This window comes from Etheostoma cragini, chromosome 21, assembly GCF_013103735.1.
Source record: "Etheostoma cragini isolate CJK2018 chromosome 21, CSU_Ecrag_1.0, whole genome shotgun sequence".
In the NCBI taxonomy this organism is placed as follows: Eukaryota; Metazoa; Chordata; class Actinopteri; order Perciformes; family Percidae; genus Etheostoma; species Etheostoma cragini.
Window position 1 is genome coordinate 21,383,785 of NC_048427.1, and position 22,543 is coordinate 21,406,327.

General features: G+C 41.3%; 2 protein-coding genes and 1 long non-coding RNA gene across 6 annotated transcripts in view; 1 reads left to right on the forward strand and 2 right to left on the reverse strand.

Moving 5' to 3' along the window:
• The window catches only part of si:ch211-119c20.2 (caskin-2), a 54,608-nt gene extending 38,054 nt beyond the window's left edge, over window positions 1–16,554 (reverse strand). The window contains exons 1-3 of one of the 2 annotated variants that reach the window (XM_034859852.1): window positions 16,458–16,554; window positions 16,306–16,343; window positions 12,383–12,847 (exon numbers count right to left, since the gene is read on the reverse strand). In XM_034859852.1, coding sequence (XP_034715743.1) covers window positions 12,383–12,476 — 94 coding nt within the window. In that variant the 5' untranslated portion in view covers window positions 12,477–12,847; window positions 16,306–16,343; window positions 16,458–16,554. The remainder of the gene's footprint in view (window positions 1–12,382; window positions 12,848–16,305; window positions 16,344–16,457) is intronic. The other variant, XM_034859853.1, reaches the window with a different exon arrangement.
• Window positions 388–11,150, reverse strand: LOC117936626. Its single transcript, XR_004654987.1, has 3 exons — window positions 11,064–11,150; window positions 9,335–9,338; window positions 388–398 (listed from the first exon to the last, which is right to left on the reverse strand). It is a non-coding gene; the product is annotated as an uncharacterized LOC117936626 (long non-coding RNA).
• Window positions 16,555–21,690: 5,136 nt separating the features above from the next.
• mettl9 (methyltransferase like 9) overlaps window positions 21,691–22,543 on the forward strand; it is a 3,767-nt gene continuing 2,914 nt past the window's right edge. The window contains exons 1-2 of one of the 3 annotated variants that reach the window (XM_034859890.1): window positions 21,691–21,912; window positions 22,108–22,269. In XM_034859890.1, coding sequence (XP_034715781.1) covers window positions 22,174–22,269 — 96 coding nt within the window. In that variant the 5' untranslated portion in view covers window positions 21,691–21,912; window positions 22,108–22,173. Of the gene's footprint in view, window positions 21,913–22,092; window positions 22,270–22,543 lie in introns of those variants that run through there. The other 2 variants (XM_034859889.1, XM_034859888.1) reach the window with 2 other exon arrangements.

Below are 22,543 nucleotides of genomic sequence, written 5' to 3' on the forward strand. Positions count from 1 at the left end.
ATGGCTGCAATGAAACAAAGAGTGAAAAATTTAAAGGGGTCTGAATACTTTCCGTACCCACTGTATATATATATAAATTATATATAGTGGCGAAGGCCGTGTGCATGTACTGTTAATTTAGCTGGAGTATACTGCCACAGTTTCCCAACCCTCCGGAGAAAGGAAAACACAGTGTAAACAGTGCACACCACACTTAAAGGGGCAAACACATACACCAAATGTGTAAAGTGACACAGTTTAAGTTAATCAATTCTTCATCAATTGCTCTGTCACAGCATCATGTACTATGGGAATAAACGCTGGAACTAGGTCGTAGAAATAACAACAACCTCCACATCCGAACAGTGCTGGGCCGAATTACCCAATAAATTTGCTCCATCGTTAAAAAAGGAGTATATCTTCTGTGGTGTGCCTGGCTACTAGGTCAGACGCATTCAACATTCACTGACAATGAGCCAGTGTGGAAATAAAACAGCTTTTGTTGTTCTTGTAGCATTGTGTATGAGAGTGTGCACATGGACGGGCATTGTATACGTCCTCTAAACAACAATAGACTAGAACAGGCGGAAACACACCTGCAGCTTTTATATTACATAACATGTCTCAACCCTGCACCTTAGGGACAAAACACTTTACATACCATTCAAATCATCTGTTTACTCTACTCACTGTAGAGTTCCTTATTTCCATGCTTTGGGTTAGACCAGTTTACTACCTTCAAATTAAAGTATTCTATCAAGCAAAACAAAGATCACATTTTCAAAAGCAGGCTACCACACAGCCGAATTACAGCAACCTGTTCCATACTCTGCTTCTGGGGAATTTATGAGTGTCAAAGTCTGCAAATCTACCAAATTCTGCTTTAAGTGTCGCGTTATTATAACAAATAGTTTCAGCACTACTTAAAAATAAAAAAGGTAAAGGTGTTACTACCAACTATATGAACAACTGTTGCACTGTGTGAGAATAGGCCTCCAAAAAAGGTACAAAGACAGTCTGACATTCACATGGTAATGTTTTACAACTCCACCCATATTGTTCAAGACTACATGAATCCACGAGTCTCCCCAACCCACTATACATTCAAAGAAGAAAGCTCCAATCCTTCCATTTTAGTCTAATAAAATAATCCTTTCCCCTTCTTTTTCTTAGCTGTGGGTTTCTTAGCGAGGTGGCCGAGGAACGACCTAGAACCAGGGCTATTACTGAAGAGGACTGGGGGGTAATCAGAGACGTATGACACAGGATCACAAAGAGCTCACAGCTTGGAAGTGAAAGTCTCTGTATTTGTTGCACAGCTTATGCTGGCTCATCACGGTCTCCCGTTTGATGCTGGGGAGTTGTCTCTAGACGTCTCTGAGCAGCACTTCACCACGGTCACGGTCTTTTTAAATAAATGCTTTTACAAAGCCAAGACCTTCCGTCTCACTAATGGTGGTTTCCTTGCCAAGTGACTTGATTTCTACGTGTGTTTCAAGTGGGCTGCACGATATGAGGAAAATATGCAATACTGTTATGTATCGGTATTGTTGTGGACGTTCTTAGGCCAATTTGTCAAATCAAAGTTCAGATCTTTATTCAATCAAAAGACCCGGAGTAATTTCTAAAGAAAATGACTGCCCTCCCTTTAGCATTTGTTCCTTTAACACATAGGCAAGAAAACAGGCACACACTGTCCTGGGACATCCCAGCAACCAACATCCCCCTATGAGATCACTATAACAATATTACTTGAAATAAATTATCCAATATTATATTACTGCTTCCATAATTCTGTTAAAATACACACTGATGGTTCAATTTAAAACAATTGATAGGAAATAATTTCCAACTTTTTTAGTGAACAAGTCAACAGTTACATTTTAAAGTGCAGTTTTATAGGGATATCTTCTTTCAAGTAACAAACAAATCTGAGTGTTCGCGATATGACACAGCCTTTCATGATATTGCAATGAGGATAAAAAAATTTTAAAAAAAAAAGAATATCGTATGCAGCCTAGTTATAATTTCGAAAATGAAGTCCCACTCAAGTTGGACCTGACTCAGAATCATGGTGAACTAGAATGTGAGGACTTGACCTGGATCTAGTCAAGTCCTGTCCCACCAACTCTTTGCTCATTTCCATTTTGAAATAGTTAAAATGCAGTAGCAAAGACTTTAGGCCACGTGTGATTATGTTGCTGAGGTCAAAAAACGATAAAGTCTTTGCTCAGTGACCTCTCCAACTAGTTAGTTAACTGTCGTGATTATTGGACTTCTGCCAGACCCCAGCATGAGGTCATACACATGGATGGAAAAGTCATTACAATGATCAATATGCTTGTCCCCACATTATGTTGATATATGGGTGAATGAGATGCAAAAACATGTTACTCAAATGTTTGTTTAGGATAGGGCTTATATCTAACATGCCCATGGACTAGTCTGATCAAACACTAAAACCTATTATGGAAGTAAGAATTTGACAAACTTTATCCACACAACACAAACCCTACAGAATGACGCCATTTTCTCAGCCCCTCTCAAAATCAAGGCTGGGAACTGAACCTCAGTTGGGCTCCCATTACCTAGACGACAACGTTTCCTTTCGGGGATTGTTTGTGCCGTCAGAAATTACGCCTGATGTCCCTCCCTGTCCTCTGTCTCTGTGTTGGCGTTCTAACCTGCGGCTGATTTCTGAGGTCTATGGTTACCTGGTCCTCAGATCTCTGCAGGGTAAATCCAGACAGCTAGCTAGACTATCTGTCCAATCTGAGTTTTCTGCTGACGACTAAAACTACTTCTGAACGTACACATGTTCCACCAAAACAACTTCCTTCCTGAGACTATTTAGCAGCGGCACCGTGGTTCCGTCCGGAAATAAGCCCCGCCCAAGATGATGATTGGTTTAGATAAATGCCATGTGTGGCTGGGTTAGCTCTCCTCGACGCAGAGGCCGTGGGTTCGACTCCGACCTGCGGCCCTTTGCTGCAAGTCCTCTCTCTCTCTCTCTCTCTCTCTCTCTCCATGTCTCTCCATGTCTCTCCATGTCTCTCCATGTCTCTCCATGTCTGGATCTCTCATGTGAAAGAAATGTAACTGTGATGCAGACTAGCCAGACCCTCCTTCACAGTGCTGTGGAGGAGGGTTTGGCAAGGCGAGACTATGAGACAGTTTTGATCATTTAAAGTTTGAGATTTCCAGCTTTGCAGTTAATACATGTATCATTTTTTTTTTTTTTTTTTTTTTTAAATCTGCTTTGGTCTACAGGGAAGCCAGATCATTAAAAACAAACTGCAAAAAGGTTGTTAAACACTCACTGATGCTTTAGTCGAAATAACATCCAACACACTCTTACCCAGATACTTCTCATTACAATGAATAGTATTTTATTCTAAGGTACAACTATAAAGCTTGGAGACATGAACAGCCACCATGGGGAAGAATCAAAACAGTGTGATAACGGAGAAGGCACAACAACAACCTCTTACCAGATACTGACACAGCCTATTTTCCATTCAGGAGACACGTTCTTTACCCACACACATACAGTACACACATTCATGTAAATAAACACACAATGAGACCTCCTTGTCAGACCACCACATTATCCTTGTCTGTACAAGCAGAAAAGCAAATCCACAAACTCTGACTACTCCGCCAACAGGTATGCACTTTTTCATCTTTTCGCAGATTGAAATGAAAACAGTCGCAGGGCATGTAGAGGCAGAGCAGAAACCAGTGACACCATCACACCTCACTCTCTGAATGCTACATCAATGCATCTGCCTGAATAGCAGCTTGTTTTTTAGCCGGGCGAAAAGAAAGGCGCTCAATGAGGATGAGTGCCAGACTCAACAATGTGCAGCCTGGAGCTAGTAATAGAAGGCTAGTTATGCTAGATTAAATGACACTGTCTGCTGCAACCACACAACTTAATTCCTTTGGTAAATTCCGAGGCAATCCTAGACAAGCTACCCCATCTGTCAGGGGAGGAAAGGGGTCAGGATTAATTGTGTGTGTGTGTGTGTGTGTGTGCGTTACAGTATAAGAGTAGGTGAACTCAAAGCAGTTCACACACTAATTGGCTGTTATTCAACTGTCTGGCTATTAAAGTAGAATTGTGATTAGCCCAGTTAGCCGGTAAGCTAATGGTCCGACTACCACACCCTGCTGCTACAGACTCATGGCACTACAGGTGAGAAATAAGACAAACGTTAATGACTCCAAGGAAAGTCGACTATTCATGTTGGGGCATGTGCTGTATACAAGCACACATACTTGTACACTTATGCACAAATACACCTCTTCCTACAGACTCTCAAATCTAAGACTTCTAATCTGACACTAGCCCAGGTGGGTCATCTCTAATTCAAGGTCCAGGGATGAAGGAAGGAAGAGGCCAAGATAAAGCAGGGGGTGGAGGTGGGGGTGGAGGTTGTTAAAGAAAAGGCAGAAAAGGAAAAACCAGAATATCTTAAAGTAAATAGTTCAGTATTTTGAAAGCTACACAAATTCTGAGTGGTGTCTATAATGTGTATTCCTGGATATAAAAATGTCCATCTGCACTTTTCTGTAGTGTCCCTATAACAATTTGTTCTTAAAAGTGTACTGAAGGAAGGCAATTACTGGAATTGTTGGGTCTTTGATAATTATAGAGTGTGGTCTAGACCTACTCCATCTGTAAAGAGTCCTAAGATAACTCGTTAGGATTTAATACTATTGTTAAAATTGAATTGAAGTAGCACATCAAGTGATTATGATACATTTTAGTCAAATGATTTAGGAAGTGCTTTAATTTGATTAAAAAAAATTCAACAGATACAGTATGTCTGTACAACTAAGATGTGAAAGGAGAAGTGCTTACAATGAACAGGCCCAAGTTTGCTGAAGATTAGAAAGAATAACTTGCAGAAAGGCCATTAATGATTAATCAATAAGAAAACACTGCCAGTGTGGATTGGGAATTTCTTTGAAGTGTTAACAGAATTCTTGATTAAGTTCCAATGAGAACTTCAATGTGTTGTTGCTGATGTGCGGGTTTGCAAGATGTCTAATTACAAAATAAATCTCAGCACATGGCAATGAAACATTCCACGTCATTTAGCTGACGCTTTTAACCAGAGCAACTTACAATTGATAATTGTTAGAATTAATATGATTGAACTTCTACAGTAGTACAAATAGATTATGTAGTCATAAAATGATTGGGAAGTTTGTAAGTACGCCAGGAGTTTATTTAACTAACACTTGCTCTCTGCTGCTAGCGCTGCGGCAGTAAGACGAGTGCACAGGGACGTCTACGAGGGGCGTGTTGGGCGGCTTTGGCTCAGTGGTAGAACGGTTGCCTGCCAAATGGAAGGTTGGTGGTTTGATCCCTAGCCCTGCAGTCCCATGTAGAAGTGTCCTTGGGCAAAACACTGAACCCTGAGTTGCCCCCGATGGGGATGCTGCCCCATCGGGGTGTAAATGTGTGTGAGTGTGTATCTGAAGAGCAGATGGAACCTTGTACAGCAGCCTCGGCCACAGTGTGTGAAGGGTGAATGGTTCCTGTACTATGTAGAAGAGCTTTGAGTAGTCGTCAAGACTAGAAAGCGCAATATAACAGGTCCTTTACATTTAACACCAAAAAGATTACAAAAAAAAAATTATCAATTTATTGAAAGGTAGCGTCTTTAATAATCTTCTGCCATTTGTACTACAGTAGTTACTTTTAAAAAATAAGTGAAATTAATAAATATTTGTTTTATATACTGTATATATTTTTGTATATTTGGAGACTTCCCTAAGCACCCGTCCTACTGCCTGAAGCGCTAGCAGCAGAGAGCAGAAGCCGGCAGGCAAGTGTTAATTAAGCACCTTCTGACTGGAATAACTTACCAGTAAATATTCACTCCATTTCATCTTTCAGACTGTATAACCTTTGTGTTTTCTTCCCGTCAAATTAGAAAAATAACACTTTTGTTGACACTTTTTATCAATGTTTAAGTTTTTCTTACGTTTTTTCCCCTTTTTTCATCACTTTTTTCAATGTCTGTAACTTTTTGACATTTCCAACACTACTTAACTAACTTATTAAGTTAACTTAGTAATTTTTGGAATTTATGGTCAATAAACCTCATTTATAGGAAATCATACCTACTGTTTGAGTTAGAAAACTTTTACTCAATACTATTTGGAAACCACTTTTTCTAATGCTATAAAATTGAATAAACACCCCAAAATTTATGAAAGTAGAGATTTGTAATTGCCAAAGAGCGTTGCAATCATGTTATTTTGGGGAATTAAAAAGAATATAGATGTAGGAAAACAGGTCCATTTGACCAGAGGACAATATGAGGGTTAACATGCCTTGGCGACTCACTTTGTCCATGCAGACTTTAACACCCTTCTAATGTTATCTCATTCCTCACTCTTTTCCCTTAATATCATTGAGATTTTAAAGTAAACCTTGGCTATATTCTGAATGATCATTGTTCCTTGTTACTTATTCTGTTGTAGGCTCTGTGTGTGTTTTTTTGTTTTTTGCTGATGTCCGTTTTGATTTTTTGGTTATTTGGGTATTTTTTTGCACATTTCATTTGGATATTGTATGTGCAATGTTTATTTGTGGCATCTTGTTCAGGACCCCCTCAAAAACAAGATGGTACATCTCAAGGGGTTATCGTCATCATATCGGGTTATCTTTCAAATAGACTCCTGGTGTACTTCCAAATGTCCCAGTCCATCATCTAATGAGTACGTAACCTATTTGTACTACTGTAGAAGTTCAATCATTTCAGGCATTATTAGTGGGGTAATTTACGAGATACACACTTGGTTCCAATAGCACATGCACCAACCTAACCAGCTGACAGCGCTAACTCGCCCAATGTTAGACCCAGGAGAAAAAGGTTTTTGGGGGGGGGGTGTTTGGTGTTTTGGCTTCAGGTCATGATGCAAAGGACCCTAGAGTGAAATTACGCCGATCCATCACTTTAAGATGTTCGCAGTGGGTCCCAGCTTCTTAAACGTGACGAATAACTACTTTTCTCTATCCTTGTGAATTTAATATCTTTGGGTTCTTTTAAAGGTCGGTCACACAAAACAAGAAATGTGAATGTTGTTTGGTTGGTCCACCAGACGATGAATCCTTTTTACTTCTGCGATCCCCTCGCGCCATCACCAGGTGAAGATTTCATCTTGTCCATACATGGTTTATGACCAAATACCTGCTAAACTAACAATATTGCCCTCAGTGTCTGTTAAGTGAGTCGTAAAGGCTCAATGCTGATCACCCACTTTAGGAAGGTAATACTTTTAGTTGAAGTTCAGTACAGCAGGTGGTTCCAATTCAAATTGCATGACTGATACTTGGAAAATAATGGTCATAATTAAACAACTCAAACTAGGTTGTATTAGTACTTTACCTTACATGTTTATCAATTGATTCAGAAATCTGTTTAACTGATCCAAGTGATTTTAATCCATTGGGCCTCACATGGTTGGTGTTCAATTTCAACCATCATTATGACAGATTATTAACTTGATAATATCCTAACAGGGATGTGATTATGATAATCACAACGACTTTATGAATCACCCCGAAGACTTTAGCTCGGCTTATTGCTGTTACCTGTGCATTAGGTGAAAAAAGAGCCCAGCACTTGTAAAGGTCTGAGTCATCAATATATTATGTACGGATCAAATGGCTGACACAATAGATGTTCAAATATGATCTTTGGCCTTTTGTCTTGGCCGTTTGTCCATCTGTCTGTTGAGAATTACCTTTAGGCCTTGTATTTACCATGAGAGATGGGGTTGGGCTGTGGCTCAAGATGAAAGCAAGCATGTGTTGCAACAAAAGACATTGTAATCATAAAGGCCTTTGAAGATCCTCTAGTCTCTCATGGTCCCCATTCAGGGAGGGGCAGACTACACCCACTCCAGTCCACTCACCCCAAGTCAAGAGCATGTGAGAGGAGTTTACTTTGGGCAAGAGGACTTTACATGTCAAGCTGTCACTCTAACTGAAACAATGCTAGTAGCTGGACAGAGGCTGAGGAACCACCACATCCATCTAAAATGAGCATTGATTTGTCAGCTTGCAACAGCGAAGCAGAAAGAGGGTGGCGGAGCTAAGTCCACTGAAATTGACTGAGCAGCCAACCTGGTGTCAGCAGATGGCTGATCGGAGAAGAAACCTATCTCAGCTCCCTGTCCCTCAGCCAGCCTCAGCTCCACTGCTAATCCCCTCGGTACACTGCAGGTCTGCTCTGCCAGCTCCCTGCCAGCTTTACTCTTCGCTGGGAAGAAGAATTTATCTACATCTCTCTATATTGTAGGAAAACTGAAGATAATAGAACTATGAATAGATATAACAATAGTAGCAGTGCAGGGCATTGGGTAGGACCACGGCAGCAGCTGCAAAATTCCTTTTCCAGAACCACCTGAAGGACGATACTGTGTCTGGAGGCTTGATATTCAGTGGTAGGAAACGCTGTTTTTGAGAGTTAATGTGACAGCGCTCTACCTCCAGAAAGGGTACATAGTCATGGTTGCAGATATAGTGATGGAAAAGAAATGTTTTGCATTGGCCTCACAAAGTGCAGATCTGTGCAGAAACATAAACCATACATGTGGAGGAAATTATGTCCATCTACAAAAGAATAGTTTGTGTAGTAACAGTTGAATTTCTTTAACAGTGAGGTGTAAATCCGTAGATGTTACCTCCTCTGTAACTTAAATGAGACTGTCCCCGCCCCTCCTGAGGAGGCCCTTTAAAATACATATTAGTCTTTCGCAAACGACACTTACTGATCTGCCGTAAAATGTAGTTATACTCTAAAATACATGTATTTGTAATCATTACAGCATATCATTAATGTGGTTACCACATGACTTCTCCCGTTTAGATCGGAGAAGCCCAGTCACAGAAACGAAGAGGAGAGTATAGAATGGGTAGTAGTAAGAGTAAGGCAGAACTACCAAGTGTTCACCCTTGGCGATCTACTACACTTTCAAGATTAATATTTGGGATTACCAACAAATATAGTGGGATGGAGAATGAATATGTGTGTGTGTGTGTGTGTGTGTGTGTGTGTGCCGCGCATGTGTCATTTGTGCGCTACGGGACTGCATTTCAGTTAATTTACTAAAAGGACTGCTACCTCTGCCACGACACACTGTGATCAATCTTTTAATCAGCCATCTGAAATGGGTTTTTTTGCCCAGTTTGTTACAAACTGGACATATATTAGCTGTTGGACCATTTCTTAGTCTCTGCATACTTATTCATTTGCTTTAATATTGAAGTTGTACTGCACTATGTGAGGTGTTCTGTAATCCTACACTCAGTGTGTTAGGGTTGTATTACCTCACTGTCACACAAGCCAGAACAACCCACAACAAGATCTCACACTCACACACACACACACACACACACACACACGCACGCACACACGTGCTCACTCTCGCCACTCCCTTCAGTTGTAAAGTTCAACCCATGTGCATGTGCCTCCCTGCTCCATCTGCACCCAGGCCCGGCCCGAGGCTTAGCCTGGTGGTCTTGGGAATGTCCAGGATGTCGGCCTGACACCACCATACCAGCTTAAATAGCACCTAACCCCTCCAGAAGCTTGGCACTTATGTGTGTTTGTGATCAGAATGTCTCCTAAGCTCACAGGGAGGTCACAGCTTTGAAATAATCATCAGCCTTGTGTGTTATTACTGTGGTCCTTAACATATAAAGACCAAATAAGGACCACTAGAGAGACTTTAGCCTCCTTTCTACCTCACAATCCAAATGTGTTGGAACAAACAACATACTGCACACGGTTTCTCCTGGAAGCCTGAAAGTCTTCGGTAAACCTTGTGGCTGCCTGAGATTACTATTTTATCCAGCTAAGCGCACGGCGTGAAGCGCAGGTGCATTTAGGGCGTGTCCAAATCCACAAAAAGTTTGACGGGGGGAAAAAGGATCGGTGCGCCGGGCGCATGGTTCTAAAGGGATGTACTTAGTGTCTTCATTAATCAAAAGTGTGTTGTGGGTAACATGCAATCAACCAATCAGAGGTCCTTCCCCCATTCCCTTTAAAAGCCAGGTGTGTTTGTACCTCAGAGCATTGCTATTATAATGGAAGATTTACACCCTCATATTTTTATGTATAATTTTTTCACATGTGTGTGTGCTGCTGCATGTCCCTATGTGGGAAAAACAACCATAGTATGTGTCTGTGTAACAAGCATAGTGTGTGTGCACTCTGCACATAGCAGTTTAATGTTTATCTTGTCCAGCTTTGTTGGCTTTGGTTTAGCTGCATGTTTATTTCTTTGTGAGTACATTAATAGCAACAAAAAAAAATACATTGTGTTTGCATACTTGGTCAATAAAACTGATTCCGATATATATTTGAGTATGCCAAATGAAATGGACCGTTCTTTGGGTTTTAGCCACACACTGAAAGATGTCAGCAGCTACTGATGGATGAACTGTTGTCCAGACGTTCATGGTCCCCAGAGATCCACTCCTGAGGACTTTCCATTTAGCGCCACCAGCAGGTTATACCTCACGCAATACTTTTTTGGTTTACAACCACACACACCTGTAGAAATTATGACATAACTATTCATTCAGCCTCAGAATCCACCAGTTAACAGTGTCAAAATTTGTTGTATTCAATTGTGATTTTAAATCAATGAGAACACTTCAAGAGTCATAGTTTAAATAAGTGTGTGAGTAAAAAAAATAATAAACAGGTAGTGTGTTACAAACACAACCCTTTTTGCTGGAGTGGCTGGTTTAAACAGCATCAAAGCAGGTCACTATTAACCAATCAATCAGGCCGTTTTGACGGGCCGCTGGGTGAATGGGTGTGACAGCAGAGGTCATGTGCAGAGCCCTCGGTGCCAGTTGCAGCCTCTGCTGACACACACACACACACACGCACACGCACACGCACACGCACACGCCTCTGACTCCAGAGACCAACAGGGCTAGGTACTGAAATACTTTGAATTACTTCTAAAGTACTGTATCAAGGATCGAAAAATGCCTCGTCACTCAATAATCAATTTCAATCCCTAAGATATCAATCTCATCAGACTCAGTGAGCCAATCAGCACGCAGCATGCCTCTATCAAGATCTAATAATGGCTGTAAATGGCTGTCTAACGTTACAAGTCGTAGAGACACGCAGCTTTAATTTATTTTTGTTTTATAAAATTGGTATCGCAAAAAGTATCCTTTGGTAACTGGTATCAAAGTCACAGTATTAAAGATTTTTCAATGATTTCCATCCCTAGAGACACACAACCAAGCCACTGACCGAGTTCTGCACGGGTCGCCCAGTCTGTGTGTGGGGGAGTCAGTATGGCGGAGGGAGATTAAGAGATACACGGGTAAACAGTATGGTCTGTCCATTTGTGCAACAATTAGACACTTTGTAGCACAGTCAAAATCTTTGTCCAATGCTCTTGGTGTGCAGATGATAAAAAGCTGAGCAGTAAAAGGCATAAAGCGGCAGCTCCACTTTTACCATATTTTATTTGTTTTGCTTTTATTTATGTATTTGTAGTTATTTCTGTACTCATGTATTTATTAAAATGTCTATAGACTGATTCTGTCTATAATTATTTATTTTTTAACAGGGTATAGCTACTGAGCTGCTCTTCAAAAAGCCAATGAATGCCTTGCTCAGGGGCACCTTGATGGTAGTTTATAAAACTACAGAGAGCATTACTCATTCTCTTTCCCCAGCCAGTTTGGCTGCACACAGCAGTACAAAAACAGACAATATTACTTTGAAATATTGTCTGCCAAGCAGCGCGCGCTGTCTGTGTAGTGTGTAACAGGCTTTTTCCTGACAGCCACAGCTTTGTTCCCGGCGCTTGTCACCGAGCAGCCAGCCATACTGATGAAAGCCCAGAACAGATAACGCCACAGAGAGAGGCTTCCACTTCACAGCCTGCTCGCCCTCAACTTTTCCCCCGGGCTCGGATAAGGAGAACCCTGTCATTTGCAACAATGTCGTTTAAGAGCTTGCTTGTTGCATGACTTGGAATCTACAGAGATAAGGACATCTGAAAGCAGAAGGACGACCACTACGACCCACACAGCAAGACGCTGCAGCCGCAGGGGTCTGCGTTTAAGAGATTAGCTTGTGCTGAGCCGCAGTTTGAATCCACTTAGTTCCATGTTGTCCCTGACCTGACTGCTGTGTTTTGTGGTTGGCAGCTGAACTTGATCTTGTGGTTATTGCAAAAGAAACTGCACTTTGTAAACAAGTGGCATCCCCACAACAATAGCTCTGCTATCCAACTTCTATTTCAGCGTGGAAACAATTACACTCCCAAGCCCAGAGCACAGAACAAACACAGAATCATTTAGTAATAACACCAAACCATGTGTCCCCTGCATACTCACTGGTTTTGTTGCACTTGACTTTGGAGAGAAGTTTATGCGCCAGCAGAAGATCCCCAGTCTTTACGGCCACCAGCAGATCCTGTTCTTTACCCATGATTACAGACCAAACCACGGAAACACAAAACCGCTCGCAGTCGACAGCCAAGAGCGCTTTTTCTGTCTTTCAATGCTCCTTCAGGCAATCGGCTTCAGAAAACATTTGGCAGCAAGCTAACAGATAGCTGCTGAAGCCAAGCCATGAGATGAGGTTGGTGAAGACGCCCCAGGTAAACTGGTCCGGATCTTTTTCCTCTCGGTGTTGGAGTTTGGCTCCATCGTCTCTGAAGGGTGCGGGCGGTTTGGTGCTGATCTTGGCTCTGGAGTTACAGCGGGACAAGTAGAGATTTAGTTGCCTGCAGGGCTGAGTGTGTGTTCATAATCCATCTCTGGTAACCTGGAGGCTGCAGCAGTCAACCTGTCATCACACTTCAACGACAGAGAGAAACCACTTTAGCGCTACAATCAGTTCCAAGAGTGCCATCTTTGTAGCACTCCCATAACTATGCCCATGCTGTTTGTCCATATGACTGTACGCCTGGGAATTAGGACTGGGCGATATAAAGAAAATCAAATATTACAATATGTTGGACCAAATACCTCAATATTGATTGATATTGATACTTTTTTTATTGACAGCAGTTTATAGCATTGAAGCCTTCCTCAAAGTTGGACTTTTGTTTACTTATTCTTTGATCGGTTTTGATTTATTTATTTATTTATTGGGCTCTTCCGCCTTTAATTTTTAACAGGACAGTTAGGTGAGAAAGGCATGCAGAAAATAGTCACAGGTCGGATTTGAACCCTGGACCTCTACGTCGAGGCATCAAAGTCCATGTGCGCCTGTTCTACCACTGAGCTAACCTGGCACAGTTTCCATTATAAATCACAATATTGCCAATTTCAAATGCTTGTCCAGCTGTTTTTGTTAATATATTTATTGACTCCATCTATATAGTTTCCTATATAATATAGGCTACTATAGTAATATTTGTTTGATAATAAATTCCATACATGTTACTTAGTAGCTAAGACAATGAGTTTCCATGTAAGTACAAAACCTTAGTAAGAATCAAACAGTACATAAATTGCATACTATTTTATACAAAATATTACTGTCTTTAATAAAAGGACACTACGCTGCATTTACATCCCACAATGCAATGCGGCAGTAACGACAACGTTCATAACAGACGCACAGATAGAAACCAAGGAGCTATGTAAAGTTAATAACGCTCTAATTTACATGTCTACATATGTAAATGACCGTTGGGCTAGTTCTTCACCTCTTCCTGTAATTTAAGCATTAACTAGGGATGCTGCTAGAGCAGAGGTCCGCAAGGGGTTTCCATGGTTACGCTCCTTCAACAACAATGTGGTTTTCAGGAAGTGAAATTTAATTTTTTGATTTTTAGTGTGTTGGTGTGTTTATTAACACAGTTAATAGTATGTTGAATGATAGTATCCATATTGAGTATGTAGTGCAGGGTGAGATTTTGGACGCAGCCTTTGAATTGTCATAGTTCAGATGTTAGTGATAATATTAACAGAAGGTTGTGTTCTGTTTAAGTGTCCCTGTGAGCCATGACAGTGTGACAGCGAGTCAGCATTCACAATACCAGGACCCTGAAACTGCAGCAGCTAAATGGAACTCAGCCATCATTCATTTTACTATACACCTGGACTTTGTCTGCTCTGACATGACAAACTTTCTACTGTGAAAATGGCCAATAGAGCCTGACAAATGATAAATATAAGCCTATTGCAGATATGTCATATTGGAATGGTTTGGCCAATTAAGAACAACTGCTACACATACATCTAAAAGATATGTTAGAAACTGTTCATCAGTTGCATGTTTGGCCATCTAAAAAGCACTGTTTCAGAACAATTCTTTTTTTAAACTCCTTTCAGAAGGTAACCTGTGGCGTTTATGACCAATTGCATTGTGGTGGAGCCCGGCTGGCTATGTTTGCTCTACATTATCGATTCATCTGACAGTCAGACTGTTTAGTGTTAAATATCCATCCGTTTCAAAGCCTGTGATGACCCATTCAAAAGTATTTGGTCCGACCCTCAGTGAAAATCTGTTTATTTGCTATGCGAAATCATATAAAAAATACTTTCAGTGAGGATGTATTCCTTTCATTTACAATGACTTTTAAACAAGTCTTTGCATTTGAGAAACAGGAACCAGCAAATGTTTGGGATTTTTACTAAATGAAAAACAAACGGATTCATTTTCTGTCAATCGACTGATCACTGCAGCACTACTTGTGCCAGTTGGCTCATTCAGGTGTTGAGGTAAAGTGTTCTGCCTAATAGCAATCAAACAGTTGGTGATGAATGCTATGTGCAGCATTAGACCAAAAGAAAAAGGATGTGACTTCAACTTGACCCAACTTTCATTTGTTTTCTCAGATCCAGGAAGCCCGCTCCCTCCGGAGCATGCAGCTAATCTCTTACTCTTCCCGTGCAGGAATAAGGTCTCCGACCATCCAGAACATTCCCTGCCCTTTAAGGAAGCATGGTTTCAGTCAAAGGGGCCCTGGTCTTTCTGCCAGTTTGCTTCTTTGGAAAAAGGGCGGTCTTTTTCTTTAAAAAAAGAAGGAAGGAAGGTGGGGCAGAGCAGACCGCTGACACTAAGGGGACACCAAACAACAAGGAGCAATGTAGAATCAAATCTAACAGTGCCCCCTTCTTCTACTACTGAGGCTACGGCCTATGCCAAACAGGCTGTTTCAGGGAACCACACATTGGAACATTAGACTCAATTCTGTGTTTTACAAAGTCAGCTGAATTTGTTTAGCAGACCTCAAAAACATCTGTATTCTCCTTGACAACCCCCCCCTCCAGTAAATAATCGGTTGCAGCAGCAGGCTTTTGGTTGCAGTTTGAATTCATAGTTTTGGGCCCGGGGCAGACTACCTTGTTAGACGGATAGCTGAGTTATTCCTCCGGACCGCCGGGTGATCGTGCAGCCCCACAGCAGATGCCCATGCATGTCTTTGCACTGACACACGATCTAAAACTAGCCAGGCACCTCGCCAGGCCCCAAACACTGACACGAGCCAGAATGTACACAAGGAGTCCAACATGGGCTCCCATGCAGCACTACTTAAATGGAGCTCGGTGTCTCTGGCTGACTCTCTCATGGAATCCTGAGTGACAGGTGTCACACATGTAAGAAAGCCCATCAGGATCTCAGTGTAGCAAAAATATTTACTACGATCAAGTAATGTATAAGGAAGCAGGTGAAAGAATCTTAATTTAATGTCATTGTTTTGGAATTCTTAAAAAGTAGGATTTTAAGTCTTTGTAATTGGTTAAAAGGTGCTATATTATGTCTTTGTAACAAGTTCAGACCAAAGCCCGTTCAGTTCTGACAATGTAATCCCGTCTTACATGGAAGCAAACGTAGCTATACAACAGTAGTGATCAATGTTAAAACCTTTGAGAAATGATTACTGTTGATTGTAAATTAGGCATACATTGACTCCATAAATCTGTAGTAGCGTCCCAGTAGCACCTCGAGGTTTTTAATTGGTTCTTCTACAGTCTTCCATTAAAAGGGCTTGTTGCTAAAAGTTAGGGTTTTAAACGAAGTTCTGTGTGTACACAGACTGACGTTAGCCTAGCAGAAGACTCTGACGGCTCGTTACAAGTTATCACACATGAACGTTACGTTTTCTACTCTTTGCTTAATATGAATGTTAGATTTGTGACAGCGCTGAAATAGTTACTTTCTAATGAAGTATTTCAAACAACGATAACTACGGAATCACCAGTGAAATTCAGCGGCCGCGGTTTCCGCTAAAGAGAGGCCGTTTTGAAGTCCGGGCAGCCGGTTCTTTCGGACCCATTGGTCCGGTGCTAACGCTACTCACCGCGGACACCCACTCGACTGTCAAGGTGCTCCGGAACACTGGCAAAGTCAAAAAAACACACATGTTTTTCCATGTATAACAAGTATTATGTGGACAAATTGAAGTCGTCTCAGTTAATTTTCCACCGAATAAAGAAGTTTAAGTGTTCTCACCTGTTGGGGACATTAGACAAGGACCTGCAGGTGGTGAGAGACGACACACATCCACTGTAGTTACCGAGGGCTGGACAGCGCGAGACGGAGGAGCCAGCGTCAAGTGGATAGTATAACGGGAACAACTTCCTACAGTGACTTTCAAAGTAAATCTCTCATTAATTAAGGTGCCACACATGATTGTTAAATTGAACACACTTATTTGGAGCTTTCTTTGCCGCTGAGTATTTTCAAGTGTTGTACATACAAGAAGTGTTACGGTACATTCCTGAAACTACTGATCGGCAACCTTTGTGTAGCTCTGCCCGCCACTTATTTATTTTTTTATTTTGAAGGCACATTACGTAACTTCGGCTATTTTAGCCTTTATCATCCCTGTTAACTCCATGTATCTTTACAACGTGTTGTGGCTGGAAACGGATCACACAGACAGTGTACAGCACAAAATCAGTAATGCCAAGAAAAAGTTAATGATAAATAAACTCAAACCGGGCATGCATAGTGCCTCAAATAGTCTGGTTAAAGCACCAGGAACTTGAATTGACCCTGCAGGGACTGTGTGTGTGTGTGTGTGTGTGTGTGTGTGTGTGTGTGTGTGTGTGTGTGTGTGTGTGTGTGTGTGTGTGTGTGTGTGTGTGTGTATGTGTTTAGTTGTTGAATTGGCTTTACCTGCCTGCGTGATAGCAGTGATTATGAAATATACATAGCCAACATTATAAGGAACATTTAGCTGATCGCTTGTCTGCCTGATGGCCCCGGTAATATAATCCATCCATGCATGGGACCCCCTGGTACCCAATCAAGGACCCCCTGGAGAGATGGGGGAAGCCCGGACATGGTGTGGTTGTGCGGGGGTGACATCTGCTGGGTGAATACTGCTATTGACACTAGTCATCCAGTTCAATACAGCCTCGCTCTCTTTTCATGTTGTTTTTGCATTTTATGTATAAACCAACAAATATAAAAGAACCTGAAGATCAAATCAAATCAACCCAAACCCAGGGTGCCATGAGTCAAAAGCTTTCTTTGGGATTATAATTATGGAGATTTCTAATTTTCTTTATAATGATCCAGGCTCTGAGGGATTTTTTTTTCATTCTGACTCTTACTTGTCATGTTTTGGTACCATAATATGAAGACTTATAGTCAATAAATACCCCTCTATCTTAACAAGTTATCAAATTAAAAGGCATAAATAAAAGTGAATAAAGATTGAAAAGAGCATGAGAATGTGTGCACACTGCATTCACCCATCTCAGAAGGGACTGAAAGTCCAAACCTATTTATTAGAAGTTGTTATGACACTTCTCTTGTTTTCTCATTTCATAAAACACATGCAATCCCAAACTTCTGCTCTCTGATGTGGTAAGATTCTAGTTTATTTTTACCTCACAAAGATGAGCTATTAAGGGTGTACATTTTTGAAGGAAAGCTGTTATTGAGACAGAAAGGCTCAACGAAGAAAGACTCAATGTAGTTTTTATATTCTATCATTCTACAGACCCAACCACATGCTGGATAACATACAGCTCTCAAAACAACTAAAACACAGATGATTAGGCCATCGTACATCATTCTTCATAATACCTATTTTTTCTAGTTTCAAATCATGCTAAATATCCCGAGAACATAGTTGATATGCTAGACATCTGCAGAGCTAGTGCAGCTTGTAATGTTTTTAAGGTGTTCATGCTATTGTGTCCACTCCTTGCTGCAGGAGTTGGGCTATGTTGCATACAATGGGGTTTGGAAACTTTGGTGTGTGGTAAAAAGAGGTTTGAGTCCTAAATCGCGGCCTCCTACTCAAGGACTTTTCTGAATAAATAGAGGTCTCAAAGAGACACTGTACAATTCTCCTCAACTGAACTCTTTGCTTGTCCTAGTTTGTTCTGTAAGAGCAGGGCAGTACTGGGCCCCTCAGGTTTATGGTGTACGTCCACATTCATGCATTTCATCTACATATTAAAAGTTACACATTTCACATCCCTGTTCTTCTCTAACATCTTATTTTATGTTCAAAAAATCTGCACAATTACAAAGAGAAGATTAACAGATACAGTAGATGCAACAGCTGAGATGGTTACAATTCAGCGTGATACTCCTCAAGAGCTTTAAGGATCGTCTTCCATTTTCCCAGGTCCTGTTCAAGTTTGGTTATATTTGCATCTATCCACTCAGCCTGCGCATCTTGAGTCTTGTGCACCTCCATGACGCCCTTGAGGGCCTCCATTACTCCCTTCAGTGTCAGGACGTCATCAGGTGATTCTTCTGAGCATTTCTTTATTAATGCCACCGTTGGCTCGATGAAGCACTTCAATGTAGTCACGTGCTTGTAGAGGGCGTCTCTTTCTGCCTAATGGGAGAAAGGGAAACAACTTCAGGACACAGCAACATTATGTTGTGTCCGCTGTAAATAGGAATCCCAGTTCTCTCATGCTGTTAATGGATTCCATCATTGAAGTTACTCCAGAGCTATTTTTGAACAACATGGAGACTGACTGACTCACCTTCAGTTTGGCGAGGCCTTGTTCTGCGTTGTGAATGTTTTCCTTTTGATTTTTCTGCAAATCCAGAATGAGAATCAACATGCAGTTCCATTTGGGGACAAATAAGCTTGACAGCAGCTCTAATACTGTTGCATAGTGTATATTAGCTCATACGACTGTAGATAACTCCCTTATGTTCTTATGCTCCCTTCCCACCAGAGACTTTTCATATTTCAGGTTCCAAAATGTTTTTTTCTAATGTTTTAGTTGGGTATTTTTGGACAATTGTGTCGCTTTTCTTAATGTTTTTGTAACTTTTTTACATTTATGTAGAATCTTTCTGCAATTTCTGTGACATTTTTCTCACTTTGTTTTACGTTTTGTTGTTTCAAATGAAATAAAACAACCAAATTCATTGAAAGTATTTAACTGATTGTTAATTTTTTACTTGTGAAGAGCGTTGTAAGCAACCATCCACATTACATTTTGGTTTGGTTGAAATGTTCCTGATATAGAAACTTTTTTAAGATGGGTCAACTCTGACCCGAAGACACCAGGGACAATGCTTTTGCTTTGCCAGTCCCTCCTCTACAGCGCTTCGAAGGAAGGTCTGGCTAGTCCACAAAGCATTCTGGGGTAAGAGGAAAACATGCTCTGGTTTACTGGCATTTCTTTAAACCAATCACAATCACCGGAGTAATCCCGGAAGGGGAACATGAAGGATATAGACCAAGAAAGGTTTTGTGTGGAGTTGTTTTATATCAAAGACCACAGTTCTTTTACCAGGTGGTGTTGGTCGCTGCTTATCTGGGAACTTGTGAAACAGAGCAGAGCCAGCAGAGTGAAGAGGAAGGGCAGGCTTCTGGACAAAGATGCTGCTGCCATGGCTGTTAGAAATAAGAAGCCAAAAACATACAGCGTCATTAAAGAATAGAAAACATTTTTATATTGTAATATGTTTAAGTTTACAGAACGATTCATCTTATAGTGAGTTCAAGTTTCTGATCTTACCTGTGATGTGATGAAAGAAGAGCTGCTGTACAGGTGATGATGAATGAAAAGAAATGATGAGATAGCACACAACAAAAATGCTTTCATACTTCTGGAGTCACCTCCCCCACACAGCTCCCTTCCACTCGGTGGCATGCTTTAAGTTTCACTTCCACAGAAATATTATTTGGTTAATTCACTTCCCAGGAATATGCCAGTATCAGGTAGTGTACACATAATGTACTGTGAGTCACAAAACACAACTCCTAGATCAGAAACCAGAACAACTTTAATAGAAACTGTACAGCACCTCAGACCAATGTGAAAGGGATATTGATGGAGCCCGTATAAACAACTTTTTTTTTTAAATTCTTAAGTATTTAAAAATGTCTGTAAAACAGTGACAGACAATTATGTAAATGTTTTTCAGATATTACCCAACATGTAAACAGGAGTCAAAGAAAGTCCCAGCCACGTTGGTCTTTCTGAAAACCAGCTTGGTTTCTGTTCATGAGAAACAGTCCGACGTCATGAGTCCCTGGTCCTCGGCTCACCTGCCCCACGGCACATCTCCACTGGGCCTGCATGTGCGTCTGTTAGGGCCCGGGGTGTTGGGAGTGTTGAGGACAGGTTATTCTTTTGTGCAATATCAATATTCTTTAACCCTCATGTTGTCCTCGGGTCAAATTGACCTGTTGTCCTATATCAATGTTCTTTTTAATTCCCCAAAATAACATGATTGATTCCACCCAACGCTCTTTGCCAAGTACAAATCTCTACTTTCATTCATTTTGGGGCGTCTTATTCAATTTTAAAGCATTTGAAAACAAATGGAAGTGATTTTGAAATAGTATTGCGTAAAAGTTGACATATTCCAGTCTGTGATTATCATCAACATCCATTAGAGGCGTGCTGACTGGTTCCCTGACTGATGAGGTGTTCACACCGGAAGTGGAACATTGAGGGTATAGACTAGGTATATGTAGCTAAACAGGGTGTAAATGGGGATGAGTATCAAGTAGCACAATATGGACTAGTAAAATATAGTGAAATATCCCAATTGCAGGGGAGGGTGGGGGGGCAATATCCATTCTGAATGTATTTTGGTGCTGCAGAGACATCCTGGGTCTACAAACCCTGTCCTACAGACTACAGGAAAACATCTTTGTTTGGTACAGATTCTTGCAAAAATCACACTAGATGACTTTAGTACACTTTTATTTGTTTCAATGAAAATGAGAATCATGATCCAAAACATTGACCCTTCCCTCCAATATTGTGAAATCATATCGCAATCGCAACATTAGTCAAAATTATAGTAATTTGACATTTTCCTACTATCCTGCAGCCCTAGTACCCAGAGTACCTAGAGAATGCCTTTCTACAGGACTCCTGCAGGTAATACAGAAAAATCAAGGGGCTGATTGGGCAAACAGGAGAATGAACTGATATTAAAGGTCCAGTTATTATGCTCATTTACTGGTTCATACTTGTATTTGGGATTTCTACAAGAACATGTGAAAATGCTTAAACACATTATTTTCTCATTCCATCTGTCTGGATATACCTGTATTCACCAGGTGATCACACTGTGTCTAAAAGGCGTTACATGACACTCAGCGACCATGATGCAACACGGTACAAAAAGAAAGAAGAAGAAAAGAAATCAATGAAAATGTAAAACATAGCTACTACCTGTCTTTATTAAACATAGAAATAATATGTCTATGCACCAAACGACGAGGTTGAAGGTTACAGCCATGGATGTATTAAGAGTGCGGAGAAACATTCAGATAGTTCCGGGGGGACACATTTAGCGGTGACGCAGTAACTGCAAGCTATGCGGAAGTGATTTTTGTTGTCACAATGGGCAGAGTCGGGGACCACCCTGGTTAAGAAATGATAAGACAATGGACTCAAAGGACTAAGACCGCGAGTAAATATAGCAGCTGGCTCTCTTAAACCCACCGCACCCTCAGGTTTGTTGTCTTGGACCCGGAGACACGGCCTGTGGCCCGCGTGGTGCTTTACAATTGGCTGCCAGTCCCTCCTTCTTCTTCTCCTTCTTCTTCTTCTTCTTCTTCTTCTCCTCTCTCATCCTCTAGTATTGGCCTAACGTTACATGTCAGTGGTGTCCCTTGTGTCTGTCCATCCATGGTATGTGTTGTCCACAGCTGAGGACGTTGGTGTTCGGAGCGTGGCTGCTGGCCTACGTCGCCTGTCTGCTGTCCATCAGGAGGATGTGGACCGGGAAGTACGTCCGCAGTCCCCTAGTCCGCTCCCTGTTCACGAGCATGGTGACCGAGAACGACGCGGCCGCGGCGGAGACACAGGAGGTAGGCGGTCGGGCAGGTGGACCCGGGTGGACCTACATGGGACTTGTGCCCGTTCTTAGAGACCAACTACAGTGAACTTGTGAAGACTAGACTCACGTGTGCACCTTTTGTAATTAGTAAGACATTTGGAAATGGACTTTGGCATGAGGCTGTCCATGTTGTACTTCTTACATCCCAATGGTGGTCTTTGGATGCTTTTATATAGACCTCAGTGGTACCTAATACTGTATCTGAAGTCTCTTTATATAGACCTCAGTGGTCCCTAATACTGTAT